Raw genomic sequence first — 16,504 nt, 5'->3', positions numbered from 1 at the left:
CAAAAGCATCGATTCTTCAGCACTCAGCTTTCTTTACAGTCCAAGTCTCACATCCATACATGACTACTGGAAAAACCATAGCCTTGATGAGATGGACCTTTGTTGGCAAAGTAATGTCTCTCCTTTTTAATATGCTGTTTAGGTTGGTCATAACTTTCCTTCCAAGGAGTAAGCATCTTTTAATTTCATGGCTGCAGTCACCATCTATTAGGATATGATATACATTTTATGGATTAATTTCTGAAATATTTATTTATGAAATAAATAAACACAAGAGAAAAGCAGGGCTCTTTGATTTTCAAAATGATTTAGATAATATAAATATAAACATAAAATATTTAGAGCAGTGCATCATCTCATTTTTGTTCCCTGTGCACCAATCTCTAAACTGTTTCATCTTCTCTCCTCTGAGGATACTACTCCTGACAGCTGCATGTTGTAGGCTTTTTGCCAACATTATGACACTAAAGAGTCTATAGTGATTTTATTGAATCTGGGGCTCTAAGGACCCTTTTGTTTATTCATTATGTTATAAATATGCTAAATAAAGCAAATGCCAACTTTGTTAATGTGCAAAACTCTCTTTGCCCTGAGAAGTTAGAATATAAAGATCTCCAAAGGCTAAGAAAATTCTTAGTAATTTTTAACTCTTGGAACTGCTTTTTATTTCAGGTACAGGCAGAAAAAGAAATTATCTCCTAGGATTATAATAGCCAGAGTGATTTGTGAGGAAATTGTTTTAATTTTTGGTGATGAATAATAGAAAGACTTATGCAATACCAAACAGCATATAGAGTGAAGTTATGAGCAAGAGAGAACAGAAAGGCACAAATTAATTTTAGCCTTAAGTACCAATGTTGCTAAACAATCACCTGAAGTTATGACTGACTAGCAAAAAGTAAGTATGATAAAGTTTTTATTTTCAGTATTCTTAGTAAGAAATGGTCATAGATTACTATGTAAGAAATACATTATATTTGTGTTTATCAAGTCAGAACTCTTAGTGTATATTTTGATATTTCTTAATGAAACAAAAATTATTTATTGTATGTCAGTTTTAAAATTTATTATCCTTCCAAAGTTAAATTAAGGACAAATTATTTTTAAGCATTAATTGTGAAGTACAATTTGAGCTATATCAAGACAATAAGCACCTACCTTATCCTTGATCACAACATAAACAAAAATATATACACATTAACACATACAAATAAGATCATCTCTCCCATAAAAAGGTCATACAGTCTGATAATTTATCATCTATTTTGACATCCCTCTCTTTCTTTAAAAATACTGATTTATTAGAATGTTTAAAAAAATGAAAAATTAATCAGTTACATCCTAGGTCAATTACTTTCTCAAACTCTGATTTATAACATCTAGGAAAAACTGAGTTTCATGTAATGAACTGTATTAATGATCGAAAAAGACACAATTTTATTTTTTAGAACACTGATAAACTGACTGGAATGTGAAAGGCTGAGTTCAGTATCACAGTTATGTCTTAAGTGCTCACAGCTAGGAGAAGGGAAGGTAGTTAAGCTGTCAAACTGTTCACAGCATCTCAAATTTATCTGCCATGGTTGTACCTGGGTAGCCCCTCACTTGGAAAAGCTTTCAGCCTTCGAGCAAAGAATAAACCAAAACTATTTCCTTGTGTATGATAGTAGCTGTAAACCCTGGAGTTTAGTTGGAAACACTATAAATCTGGGCAAAGAGTTGATCCTTACTCCTTGCATCATTAGCAAGGAGTATATTTACTCTATTTTTTAAGAGCACATTTAAAATGTTTGCTCTAAGACAGGAAAAAAAGTTAAATCACATAAAATAATTCCATTCTGCAGGGGAAATTTCTTAATTGTTGATTGACAAAGGGAAATCCCAAGCCCTGGAGGCATGAATGAACCCTGAAAACAATTGAAGTTGGTATTTTTATAATTAATTAGTAAAAGTTAAAGAATAACCTTAGAAAAAAAGTCCTAGTATTACAAAGTATTTTACCACTAGCTTTCATAACTTATGGATAGACAGACTAAGCCAAAAATATTAGGAACAAAGATAAAATTATCTGATTGAAAGATGAGGCAAGAATGAAAATACAATAGCTATTAACATATATAAAATAAAATACTACTCATAGACAAGATATTCATTTCAAGACAGTCAAGTCAGTTTGCCTGTCATCTATAGCCAGTATTGAGCACTCATTTTGGCTTCATTACACTCTTTTCAAGTGTCTCTGAAATTTTCCAGATGACTGGGCAAAAGCAGAAATCCTTGATGAGAAACCACACAGTAACAACATTCATCCTGCTGGGACTGACTGATGACCCACGAATGAAAGTTCTAGCTTTCATCTTTCTTTTTTTCACCTACATGTTGAGTGTAGCTGGGAACCTGACCATTATCTTCCTCACCCTCACAGATGGCCATCTCAGGACAGCCATGTACTTGTTTCTCCAAAATTTCTCTTTCTTGGAAATCTCATTCACAACTGCCTGTATTCCCAGATTTCTGTACAATATATCAACTGGTAACAAGGCCATTACCTACACTGCTTGCGCTATTCAAGTATTTTTTACTTACCTTTTTGGGATAACGGAATTTTTTCTTCTGGCCACTATGTCCTTTGACCGCTATGTGGCTATCTGCAAACCCCTGCATTATGTAACCATCATGAATAACAGAGTCTGCCACAGGCTTATTATCAGCTGCTGGATGGCTGGTTTGTTAATCATCATTCCCCCACTTAGCCTGGGCCTCAATCTGGAATTCTGTGACTCTAATGTCATTGATCATTTTTTCTGTGATGCCGCTCCCCTTCTAAAGATATCATGCTCAGACACATGGTTCATAGAGAGAATTATTCTAGTGTGTGCTGCCTTGACTTTCATCATGACCCTCGTGTGTGTTATTCTGTCCTACATGTATATCATCATGACAATTCTAAGATTATCTTCTTCTCAGCAAAGGAAAAAAGCCTTTTCAACCTGTTCTTCCCACATAGTTGTAGTTTCCATCAGTTATGGCAGCTGCATCTTCATCTATATCAAACCTTCAGCCAAGAAAGACATGGCTCTTAATAAAGGAGTCTCTCTTCTCATTTCTTCTATTTCACCAATGTTGAACCCATTTATTTATACTCTAAGAAATAAGCAAGTAAAGGAAGCTTTGCAGAAATTCATCAAAAAGATTGAATTCTTCTTAAAGAAGTAAGAAAAAAAAGTAGTTGACTGGTCATAATGAAAGAATAAATATTTTCTCAACTTTACTAGTAACATTTTAATCATAATCAAGCCTTCCCTTAATCTAAGTCTATGCCCCAACCACCAATGCTTAAGAAGCTAAGTTGACTGATTTTATGAAGACCTACAAGATCTTCTAGAACTAACAACAACAACAACAAAAACATGTCTTTTTCATCATAGGGGATTAGAATGCAAAAGTACAAAGTCAAGAGATACCTGCCTTGGAGGACAAAATTTCCTATGACAAAGGCTAACAGAGTTTCATAGAGAGAACACATTGGTTAGCACACACCCTCTTCCAACAACACAAGAGATGATTCTACACATGGATGTCACAAAATCATCAAAACTTAAATCAGATTGATTATATTCTTTGCAACTGAAGATTGAAAAGCTCTATACCGTCAGAAAAACAGACATGGAGCTGACTACGGCTCAGATCATCAGCTCCTTATTGCAAAATACAGGCTTACATTGAAGAAAATAGGGGAAACCACTAGATCATTCAAGTTTGACCTAAATCAAATCCCTTATGACTGTACAGTGGAGGTGATGAATAGATTCAGGGGATTAGATCTGGTACACAAAATGCTTGAAGAACTACGGATAGAGGTTCATAACATTGTACAGGAGGTGGTGATCAAAACTATTCCAAGGAAAAGAAATGCAAAATGGCAAAGTGGTTATCTGAAGAGGTATTACAAATAGGTGAGAAAAGAAGAGAAGTGAAAGGCAAAGGAGAAATGGAAAAATATACCCAACTGAATGCAACGTTCCAGAGAAGAGGGAGGAGAGATAAGAGAGCCCCCTTAATTGAAAAAGGCAAAGAAGTAGAGGAAAACAACAGAATGGGAAACACTAGAGATTTCTTCAAGAAAATTGGAGATGTCAAGGGCATATTTCATGAAAAGTTGAGCACAATAAAGGACAGAAATGGTAAGGACCTAACAAAAGTGTAAAAGATTAAGGAGTGGCAAAAATCCACAGAAGAACTCTGTGGATTTATGAAAAGAAAAGGCCTTAATGACTCAGATAATCACGATGGTGTGGTCACTCACCTAGAGCCAAACATCCTGGACTGTGAAGTCAAGTGTTCCTTAGGAAACGTTACTACAAATAAAGCTAGTGGAGTTGATGGAATTTCAGCCGAGCTTATTAAAATCCTAAAAGATGAGGGTGTTAAAGTGCTGCATTCAATATACCAGTAAATTTGGAAAACTCAGCAGTGACCACAGGACTGGAAAAGGTCAGCTTTCATTCCAATCCCAAAGAAAGGCAATATAAAAGAATGTTCAAACTACCATACAGTCACACTCATTTCACAGGCTAGCTAGGTAATGCTCAAAATCCTTCAAGCTAGGTTTCAGCAGTTTGTGAACTGAGAACCTGCAGATGTACAATCTGGATTTAGAAAAGGCGAGGAACCAGAGATCAAACTGCCAAAGTCCATTAGATCATAGAAAAAGCAAGGGATTCCAGAAAAGCATCTACTTCTGCTTCATTGACTACACTAAAGACTTTGACTCTGTGGATCACTACAAACTGGAAAATTCTGAAAGAGATAGGAATACCAGACAAGCTTACCTACCTCCTGAGAAACCTGTATGCACATCAAGAAGTAAAAGTTAGAACCAGACATACAACAGACTGATTCAAAACTGGGAAAGGGTATGTCCAAGCTATATATTATCACCCTGCTTATTTAACTTTTATACAGAACACAATATGTGTAATGCTGGCCTGGACGAATCACAAGCTGGAATTAAGATTGCCAGGAGAAATATAAACAACTACCAATATGCAAATGATACCACTCTAATGACAGAAAGTAAAGAGGAACTAAAGAACTTTGATGAGAGGAGAGTGAAAAAGATGGCTTAAAACTTAAAGGCATCCAGTTCCATCACATTATGGCAAATAGATAGTGAAAAAGTAGAAATAGTGACAGTGAATTTTATTTTCCTGGGCTCCCAAATCACTGAAGACAGTAACTGCAGCAATGAAATGAAAATACACTTCCTCCTTTGAAGAAAAGCTATGACAGACATAGTGTATTAAAAAAATAGAGACATCACTTTGCTGACAAAGATTCATATAGTAATACCTACAGTTTTTTCTGGTAGTCATGTGGATATGAGACTTGGACCCTGAAGAAGGGTCCAAGAATTGGACCAAGGGTCCAAAAAATTGATGCTTTCGAATTGTGGTGCTAGAGAAGACTCTTGAGAGTACCTTGGACACCAAGGAGGTCACACCAGTCAATCCTAAAGGAAATCAACCCTTAATATTCGTTGGAAGGACTGATGCTGATGCCAAAGCTCCAATACTTTGGCCAGCTGATGCAAAAATCTGATTCACTGGAAAAAACCCTGCTGCTGGGAAAGATTGAGGGCAAGAGAAAAAAGGGATGACAGAGGATGAGATGGATGTATGATATCACTGACTCGATGGACATGACTTTGAGAAAGCTCCAGGAGTTCGTGAAGGACAGGATAGCCTGGATTGCTGCAGTCTATAGGGTTGCAAAGAGTCAGACATGGCTTAGCAACTGAACAACAATAATCTCATTTCAAGTTTTTTGTTTGTTTTTTAACATTTTGCAACTTCTTTAACTTTACTGATTGGGTACTATTTCAATTTGATTTCTCTGTTTCAAATTTGTTTAATAATTCCATCCATATGGATATGTTTATAACAATATTTGGGTTAAAAGTTGTGAGTGATGTCTAATTCAGTAATTAAAAGCAAAAGTTTCAGTTGTTCAGTTGCTGAGTCATGTCCAACTCTTGGTGACCCAGTGGACTGCATCATGCTAGGCTTCCCTGTATTTCACTATCTCCCAGAGTTTGCTCAAACTCCTGTCCATTGAGTCAGTGATGCCATCCAACCATGTCATCCTTTGTCACCCTCTTCTCCTCCAGCCCTCGGTCTTCCCCATCATTAGGGTCTTTTGCAGAGAGTCAGGTCTTTGCAACAGATAGCCAAAGTATTGGAGTTTCAGCATCAGCATCAGCCCTTCCAATGAATATTCAGGGTTGATTTCCTTTAGGATTGACTGGCTTGCTCTCCTTGCTGTGCAAAGGACTCTCAAGAGTCTTCTAGCACCACAGTCTGAAAGCATCAATTCTGTGGTGCTCAGTCTCCTTTATGGTCCAACTCTCACATCTGTACATGACTACTGGAAAAAACCATAGCTTTGACTCTATGGATTTTTGTCAGTGTGAATAAAGACACTTCAAAATGTGTCCAAACAAAATAAATTTAAATACAACTCAGAGATGGAATATAAGATCTCAATAGTTGCATGGTCAAAACATTTAGAAATGATGCAATAACATGAAACTAAGATTACCAAACTGATATACAGTCAATGGAATGCAGAATTATAATTCAATCTGCTGCTGCTGCTGCTAAGTCGCTTTAGTCTACCCAACCACAAATCCACAAATTCAGATCAGTTTAAAAAAAAAAAGAAGAAGAGAAACAGATTCTCTAGTGTATTGAAAATTTGAACCTTGATTGTAAAGCACTGAAGTGGCATTTTAAAGTCTATAAATCAGACATAAAATTTTACATGTAAATATTTAAAATAAACAGTTTAAACTTAAGTACCCAACTTCAATAAAATTAAAAATTTGAGACAAGTTAGAGCATACCTAGCGAACAATAGGGATTCCCAGATGGCTCAGTGGTAAAGAATCTGCCTGCCACTGAAGGAGACCCAGGACGTGTGGTTTAGGTCTCTGGGTCGGGAAGATCCCCTGGAGTAGGAAATGGCAACCAGCTCAAGTATTTTTTGCCTGGAAGTTCCACGGACAGAGGAACCTGGTGGGCTCATCTATGGGATGGCAAAGAGTCAGCTAGAACTGAGCGACCGAACACAGCAAGCAATAACATGGGAAATATCTATAGAAAGCACACAGTTATAAAGTTTGTATGTCTAAGACATTTGTATGTATAAATTTGTACTTGACAGTAATTTATGTACTTACTAATCTTTGATAATAACATTTTTCAAAGTAGATTAAAAATAAAGTGGCATACTCATTTTAAGCAATTAGAAAAACTACACAATGAAACAAAGTGGAGTGAACAATGAAAGATTAAGATAAAAAGCAAAAGCAATTAAGTGTTAAATTTAAGGCAAATAATTCAGAGACTGATTCTCTGTAAAACTTAAGGAAAAATAATCTTACATACCTAAATATAGAGAAAAAAGAAATTAATATATTTGAGGTTAAGAATTAGAAATAAGATATAAATATCAATACACAGGAGATTCAAATATATATAAACACATACTTCATTCAATTTTACAATAAATTTTACAGAAAAACTGAAAGATAAAAACTTCTTGGTAAAATATGAAAAAAGGAATTATGTATTTAAATACAGCAAAACCCATATAATTTATTGGATAAGTGAAAATTTCAGACTGTAAAGTGGAAAGAGAATAATTAAAAAAAAATTCTCACTAACTTAATCAATGTTCTAAATAATTTCAGCCTAAATGAATCCATTCCAATCCATAAAAAATTATAACTTCATTTAAGTGTATAAATAAAGATTTCTCTATAAATATCTGTAAATACATGTTAGGAACATATTAAAAGAAAAAAGAAGAAGACCAACTAGAGTTTAATCTAAAAAAAAAAGCTATGCCTCAGTAAAATCTATCCACATACTTTATCATATCAATTTTTAATGATACACATCAGAAGAGTAGATAAATAGATGGTGAAAATCATTCATAAAATTTAATAATTAAAAATTCACAATTAAATGAGAACATGGTAAAATAATTAATAAAACTATTTATAAAAAATAAAATTTGTTTTAAATAATAAATTGCTGATAGACTATGAATAGACTTGGGCTTCCCTAGTGGCTCAGTTGTTAAAGAAACTGCCTGCAATGCAGGAGACCCAGGTTCAATCCCTGCGTTGGGAAGATCCCCTGGAAAAGGAATTGGCAACTCACTTCAGTACTCTTGCCTGGAGAATTCCATGGATAGAGGAGCGGGAGAGTTTACATTCCATGGGATCGCAAAGTGTCAGACACAACTGTGTGACTTTCTTTTTTTTCTTTCAGACTATGAATATAAATCAAGGACCAAACATGGATGCCTAATTTCATCACACAATGAGGACCGGCAGTGGGACAGCCAGGGCACCCGGCATGTCATCTGGCTACATTGAGCGGCTGAAGGTCATGTCCCTGAGAGTTAGGGCCTGGCAAAATGTGGTCCACTGGAGACGGGAATGGCAAACCACTTCAGTATTCTTACCTTGAGAACCTCATGAACAGTATGAAAAGGCAAAAAGATATAACACTGAAAGTTGAACCCACCAGGTAGGTAAGTGTCCAATATACTACTGGGGAAGAGCAGAGAAATGACTACAGAAAGAATGAAGAGGCTGAGCCAAAGTGGGAAAGAAGCCCAGTCATAACAAACACTCTTTTCCAACAACACAAGAGATGACAACAATAATTTCATCCTTGTTATTCAACATTGTTTTATGGTCTTGAAACATCATAAGAAAATAGACGAACTATAAATAGAATTTGTTATAAATGCTATGCAGAAGATATAAAATATAGCTTTTAACAATTTAAATATGCATATTTTATGCATCATTAACCTGAATATAAAATTTTATAATGTATGATAGCTAATCATTTACATCATAATATATTTAATAGGCAGCATTTTTTTCTGTATAGCAGTAAAATAAACCATGTCTGTGAATTAATGTTGTTTTAAGTTCATATAAAGAGGTACATAGTAAAAGAAAAAATATCATATATTACACATATATATGAAATCTAGAAAAATGGTACTGATGAACATATTTGTAACTCAAGACATAGATAATGGACTTGTGGACACAATGAGGGAAAGAGAGGATAGGATGAACTGAGAGAGTAGCACTGACATATACACTACCAGATGTAAAATATTAGCTAGATAAAATAGATAGCTAGTGGGAAACTGTTGTGCAGCATAGGGTGCTCAAATCTGCTCTGTGATGACCTGGACGAGTGGGAATGCGGTATGGGAGGGAAGCTCAAGTGGGAGGGGATATATGTATGTTTATAGCTGATTCATATTGTTCTTCAGCAGAAACTAACACAACATTGCAAAGCAACTATTCTCCAATTTAAAAAAAAATTTAAAAAGAAGTACACACTCTTCCACTAAAGTTATTGAAAGAGGTATGAATTCAAGAAACTTATAGAGAAATGATAGGATTTAGACAAGAATTTAAGATGGGTAAGGATATTTTTTTAAAAAATCAGTGGTATATTTTGTATTAAAAAAAATATTTAAAAAGCATAATAAGAAACCAATTTCAATCTAAACAATAAAGAAAGGATGCCATTAAGGAATAAAGCAGTTTTCTAAATGAGGAAAGAGACACAATCAATTTAAAGATATACAATCATGGAAACACATAATTTTTAAAGTTATGTTATTCTTGGCTGCAAAGCAACACACCAAAAGTGTAATAATTCACCTAAAACTAACATATAAAATTTAATATAATTATCATTAAAATTCCAACAATTATGCTATTCATCACACGAAATTATTTGTAGATGCACCTGGAAGACTAAAACTCACAAACTTCCCACGAATGTATAAGTAAGAGCCATTGAAATAAATTTAAAATGTGTATTGGCCTAGAACTAATTAATGCATAGAACAAAAATATAGAAATGATTTTGTGTAAATAAACTAATGTATTCAATTACAAAAATGAAATTTGAGTTCAGTATGAAAAGAATTAATGAATGAATGTTGTGACTAAAACTTATTCTTCTGCAAGTAAATATGTTAGACCTATTTTTTACAACATAAACAATGGATTCAATGACTTAGATATTACTTATTGATCTGTTAGTAGATTGGTAGGTTGATTGATGAATGATTATACACACATGTTCAGTGTGCATATGAATTTCTCATAAAAAAAAACAAAACATTTAATGCTGTGTTTAAGACATCACAATGAAAAAAGAAAAAAAAGAACATTAAAATAAAGGAAAGAGATGTCATACTTTTGAAAATACTGAATTTAAAACATTATAATACACAATGGACTATGTCAATTTATCTCAATCAAATTGGGGATAAAAAAAATCTCTTTTCTAACCTAGAGGTAATACAGCAAACAAATGCATAGAAAAAATTGTTTATCTTTCAGAGTAATCAAGGAACTGCAAGAGAAAAAGTTTTAAAATAGCTTTTTATATCTACTGCAACAGCAAAATTATAGCTTTTTATTACAGTAACTGTCAATGTTGAAATGAAACTATGTATTCATCAGTTCAGTTCAGTTCAGCCGCTCAGTCGTGTCTGACTCTTTGCGACCCCATGAATCGCAGCACGCCAGGCCTCCCTGTCCATCACCAACTCCCGGAGTTCACTCAAACTCACGTCCATCGAGTCAGTGATGCCATCCAGCCATCTCATCCTCTGTCGTCCCCTTCTCCTCCTGCCCCCAATCCCTCCCAGCCTCAGAGTCTTTTCCAATGAGTCAACTCTTCGCGTGAGGTGGCCAAAGTACTGGAGTTTCAGCTTCAGCATCATTGCCTCCAAAGAAATCCCAGGGCTGATCTCCTTCAGAATGGACTGGTTGGATCTCCTTGCAGTTGATCACAATTATTAATGCAATACTTTTAGAAAAGAATATGGCAATAAAGAACAGTAGCCATAAATATATTTTAAGTAAAAATAAAATATTTTATAAATAAAATTATACCATAAACTAAGTTTAAAAAAAAGCGTATGCTAGATTAATATCTAAATTATAAGAGAGCTCTTACATATACAAACAGAAAGTATAAGTAATTAAATAAAGAATAGGAATACATAATTGCCTATGGGTAAATCAAATTTAGAGGCAAATAGTAAAGTAAAAAAAAATAATAATAATGAAAAAAATAAAAAATAAATATATGGAAATTTGCTTAAACTCATTCATAGTCTAATACAAAATTAAACGACATTGAGATACTGGGGATGTTGAAAACAGTTTTTATCCTCTTTCTTTTTTTTTATTATTTTTTATTTTTTTTTAACTTCACAATATTGTATTGGTTTTACCTCCTTCTTATTACAACCATTGGGAAATGACTACTCTCACAGTGTCTATCGAAATGTAAATTGCTATGTAAATGTAATTTATTGATAATTGTAAAATAAATGTAATTTTAAATGAAATATAAATTACAATATTGCATTACTATATTTACTTAAGCTGCTAAAGGAAACAAACTAGTCCATAGTGACAATTTATCAATGGTTGCCTGAGGAATAGGGAGGTGCAGAAAGACTAGGGCACAGGAGATAATAAAAATCCATCAACACTTAAGGATGATGGACATGTTCACTTTTTTTATTATGTAAATGTTTTCACTGGAGTGTACATATGTCAAAACTTTAAAAATATGCAGTTTATTGTATTATGATTTTCCTTTGATAAAGCTCTTAAGAGAAATAAGAAAATGAACAGAATAACCTGATACTTGTCATCCTGTTTTCTCCAAGGACACTAGAGTCAAAACACTTTTTTGTATTTTGCTTTTGCCAAATAGAATTACTCCAAAGATTCATTAGTGACTTTTCAGCACAAGTCATCAAGGACCTTTTTTAAAGGCATTTATTTGCAAGGAGAACAAATTTAAAAAGAAGAAAAAAAAGGCAAAGCTGATATTCAAACCTTTGCCTCTGTTCAAAGATTCTGAAATACCAGCTCTTGCAAAAGAGGAGGGAGTCTAAGGCATTTCACTGCCATTAGGATCATTTTTTCCCCACCTTTTAAAAGTTAATCTATATACAAAACAATTTCTTAGGCTTTTCCTGGGAAAGTCAAACCAATTTTTAGAGACAGCAATTTCAGAGAGCTTTCTATATGTTCAAACACCCTGTGAGAGTGATAAACAAATGCATGAGCCAAGCAGAAGTTTCTATGAAAATCTTCATCAAACTTTCCATTTTCAATTAAATGCCTTTAGGAGTTTTAATCAACTTAAGGAAGTTATGACTGACTGACACAAAAGTAAGTGTGATGTTTTGCACCATTAGTAATATTTCTGTTTGTTTAATTTCAGCTGTAATTTTCTCAGACAAAAAGGAAATTCATGTGCTTGCATTAACCTAAGATCTATGAGATATAATTTCTGTATTTTACAAAGTCTTCAAAAATATGTATTAAATAACTTAATAGAAATAGGTGGATATATAAATGAAAATCCAAATGTAGTATATATGCAGAAATAGCATCAGCTATACCATCAATCTCAAGTTGGAAAATATATGTACGTGTGTGTGGTGTGTCTGTGTACTTCTTCCTTCATCACTCTAAGAGATTAGTTGCAATAACATCACTCACTGGAAATCCCTCCTTTTGAATATTTATTGAAAGATAAATGAACCAAAATATTTGTTGTATGTCAGTGTCAATTAGCTTATGGAATTATCTTTTTTTATTTTTATTTTTTTACAGTCGGCCTTTCTTGATTATCCATTTTAAATAATCAGTGTGTATATGTCAACCCTAAAATCCCAGTCATTCCCTCCCCCTGCCATCATTTCCGTCTGGGATGGTAAATTTATTCTCTAAGTCTATGAGGTATGTCTTATAAGACTATTTCAAAAAAATATAGTTTTTGAACATTGAGTAATGTCCATAATACATTGAATAAGGTTACATAGTGATACATATGCAGTTTGAGAGATTAAAAAAAAAAATTACAAGAAGTAGATAGATGGCAATAATCATTCCCTACTACTTCTGAATTAAATCTAATATATATATTGTATACAACCCAAATTCTATGGGAGGGTCCTAGTTTTCAAAACTATGAGCCTAGGTCAGCACTTCATCCCCATACTGGTGGCTGCCAACACATGGATTTAATGTTATTAATTGGTCAAACCATCAGATATAGCTCTTCTCCTACCTCAGTATGAATAAAATGCAATTTAAAAACAATGAAGAGAAACTCTTCAAAGACACATAAACTATGATTTCAAAGGGAAATTTTTTCACTCATTGATGTAGTATTACAATCTTTGAGACACTTATTCTATATTGAAAATGATCAATTACCCCACTTCAGTAATTGTTGGGATGCCTGAAAAAGTAACGATGCAGTGGCTTTTAGTATAAACTCAGCATCAATAAAACCCTTGATTTCTGGAATTAACATTGCATTTCTAGATAACTGAGCATAGAAACACAGAATCAATGAAAATACAATTACTTATTTGAAAAACCAGGGTTAGAGGAGAATGACCCTATAGCTTTTCCCACAATTGCAAATATCACAGTACATCTAAATTATTTTTTTAATAGCTCTTCTTTAAAAAGGAAAAGCAAAATAACCAGAAAATGTCTAGCTATCAACTGTTATACAAAAAATTGAATAAAAATACTGAGTATCAGAATTTTAGCCCAAATATGAAGAAACACTTTTGTTGTTTTGTTGTTGTGCTTGTTAAATATAGACACATAAATTTATTAAGAAAATAGTCTTAGGCATTGACAATACATGTAAGACTACATTAGTTGTTGCTATAAGGGTGAGGAAGTTATGATCTCAGCAAACATATTCTCTAGCTAAGTACTAACATAGTGGCAAGTTTTGCTGTTTGTGGGAACACAGAAGTAGGTATGCAGAATAAGGCATCTAGTACAATTGCACAAAACTTTTCAGAGGAAATTTTACTTCAACTGAAAATCAATTATTTGATCTACTCAGTTAAGTTGCTGAATATAGGACAGAGTATATAAGCACGTACAACAATACCATGCACAGATTGGGTGGTTAATAAATGGAATCTGTGAGTACACAGGAAGGGTGATGAAAGTGACAAACCATGTGGATGATCATGACCTGTGATTTAGTCACACTGAAATTGACATGAATGGTTTGGTTGTAGGTTCAATACAGATGTAGATATGCTTGGTGTTCAAGCCAATATATTAAGTCAGAAAAAATCCATTAGTAGAAGTAGAAACATGTGTTTATTAACTGAAAAGTGCTATATAAAATTATAGCAATTGTGGAGAAAAAAGGGAGAGGTATGCAATCAGAAGTGAAGCGGATTTAAATATGCCCAAGCAATCAAAACAAACAGATAATACAGGAAAACCACGTGTAATTTTAAAGTTCCTTTATCAAAGCACTTCTTTTAAAAATATAATAAAATTGTGTTTAAAATCCTGTATGTTGCACAGCAGTTTGTACAATGATACTATTGTTCATGGGAGAAAACACACTTATCCACAACAGGAAAAACAAATGAACAAAAAAAAAAAAAAAGAGAAAAAACTCAGAGATTCCACATTCTGGTCAAGACTCTAGAGGGAGTCCAAATTGCAAATCATGTGTTAGTATTTTGGGGGCTTCCCAGGTGGTTCAGTGGGTAAAGAATACCCCTACAATGCAGAAGACTCAGGAAGGGCAAGTTCGATCCCTGGGTAAGGAAGATCCCCTGGAGGAGAGCCTGGCAACCCACTCTAGTATTCTTTTTTTTTTTTTTAATTTTATTTTATTTTTAAACTTTACATAATTGTATTAGTTTTGCAAAACATCAAAATGAGTCCACCACAGGTATACATGTGTTCCCCATCCTGAACCCTCCTCCCTCCTCCCTCCCCATACCATCCTGGGCAGAGAAGTCTGGTGGGCAGCAGTCCATAGGGTCGCAAAGAGTTGGAAACAACTGAAGAGACTGAGCGTTCACGTTTTAGCATTTTGACAAGAATGGAATTGTTAAGCAAATGCACACTTTGATGATGTGTTTTTTCTTTCACTTAACTCTGAATATGGAAGATTTAGGGGAGTCAAATGACATTTTCCTACTCATGAAATTACACTATTTTAGCAATGTATTCAATCATATGCCTATTGTTACTGTTTTTTAGTAGCAAAGTTCTGCCCAACTCTTTTGCAACCCCGTGGATTGTAGCCCACCAGGTCCTTCAGTTCGTGGGATTTCCCAGGCAAGAATCTTGAAGGGTGCTGCCATTTCCTTCTATAGGGGATCTTCCCCACTCAGGCATTAAACCCCTGTCTCTTGCATCTCGTGCATTAGTAGGTGGATATTTTTATCACTGAGCCACCAGGTAAGCCAATCATATGCATATTATGATTTAAAATATAATATGAAAATGTAATGAAGATAGAGCTGATTAAATTAGTATTTATACAGGCAATATGTTCTACATAATAATCTCTGAATAACTGTGAATACTGTTTGGAAAAAAGTCATCGGTGATGAAAAACTACCATAGCAACCTTTATTCTGCTGGGGTTGACAGATGACCATGCGCTGAAGGTTTTGATTTTTATCTTTCTATCTCTCACATACATGCTGGGTGTCACTGGGAATCTGACCATCATCACATTCATCTTTGTGGATTCTTACCTGTGCCAGCCAAGTGTTTTTTACTGACCTCTTTGCAATAACAGATTTTTTTCTCCTGGCTACCATGTCTTATGACTGCTATGTGGCGATCTGCAAACCTCTGCATTATGTGACCATTATGAGCAGCAAAATATGCCAGAGACTTGTTTTTTTGCTCTTGATTGGCTGGACTATTGGTCATAATATCCCCACTTAGTCTGGGGCTAAATCTGAAATTCTGTGACTCCAATGGCATTGATAATTTTCTCTGCAATGTCTCTCCCCTCCTGTAGTTATCCTGTTCAGACACATGGTTCATGGATCAAAGTGTTTTAATCTGTGCGGTGCTGACCCTCATTTGACTCTTAAATATGTAGTTTTATCCTATACTTAAATTGTGAAGACAATTTTAGGATTCCCTTCAGCCCAACAAAGAAAAAAGACTTCTTCCACCTGTTCTTCTCACATGATTGTGGTTTCCACCATATATGGCACATGCATTTTTATCTATATGAATCCTAGAGCCAAGGAAGAAGTGCCTATTAATAGAGTGATTTCACTACTCATGTCTTCCATTTCACCTATGTTAAATCCATTTATTTATGCACTGAGAAATAAGCAAGTGAAAAAATCCTTCAATGACTTGATCAAATGAATTGCACCATTATTAAAGACGTAAAATAAAATAGCAGTCATTAAATAAAGTTAACATAGAATATGAGTGGCTACCAAACCTTTCTATTGAAGCTTATAATTTTCTTTACCTTTTAATAATCTATATTTCAGTTTCATTTCTCTGTTTCTCTTAGATTTACTTATATTACACCTTAATCAA

The 16,504-nt window shown here is 34.1% G+C and overlaps 1 protein-coding gene and 1 pseudogene across 1 annotated transcript; both read left to right on the top strand.

Moving 5' to 3' along the window:
• Positions 1–2,280: 2,280 nt before the first annotated feature.
• On the top strand, positions 2,281–3,216 carry LOC133248874 (olfactory receptor 6C2-like). Its single transcript, XM_061419158.1, has one exon. It carries the CDS (start codon positions 2,281–2,283, stop codon positions 3,214–3,216), a length of 936 nt encoding a protein of 311 aa, XP_061275142.1.
• Positions 3,217–9,491: 6,275 nt separating this feature from the next.
• Positions 9,492–16,324, top strand: LOC133248698 (olfactory receptor 6C2-like; annotated as a pseudogene).
• The last annotated feature ends 180 nt before the right edge of the window (positions 16,325–16,504 follow it).

Source organism: Bos javanicus, chromosome 5, assembly GCF_032452875.1.
Source record: "Bos javanicus breed banteng chromosome 5, ARS-OSU_banteng_1.0, whole genome shotgun sequence".
Taxonomy (NCBI): domain Eukaryota; kingdom Metazoa; phylum Chordata; class Mammalia; order Artiodactyla; family Bovidae; genus Bos; species Bos javanicus.
This window is presented reverse-complemented; position numbering and strand designations above follow the sequence as displayed.

Bases quoted from the DNA above. Each gene is read 5' to 3' on its own strand.
- LOC133248874 (XM_061419158.1), top strand. From the start codon at position 2,281: ATGAGAAACCACACAGTAACAACATTCATCCTGCTGGGACTGACTGAT.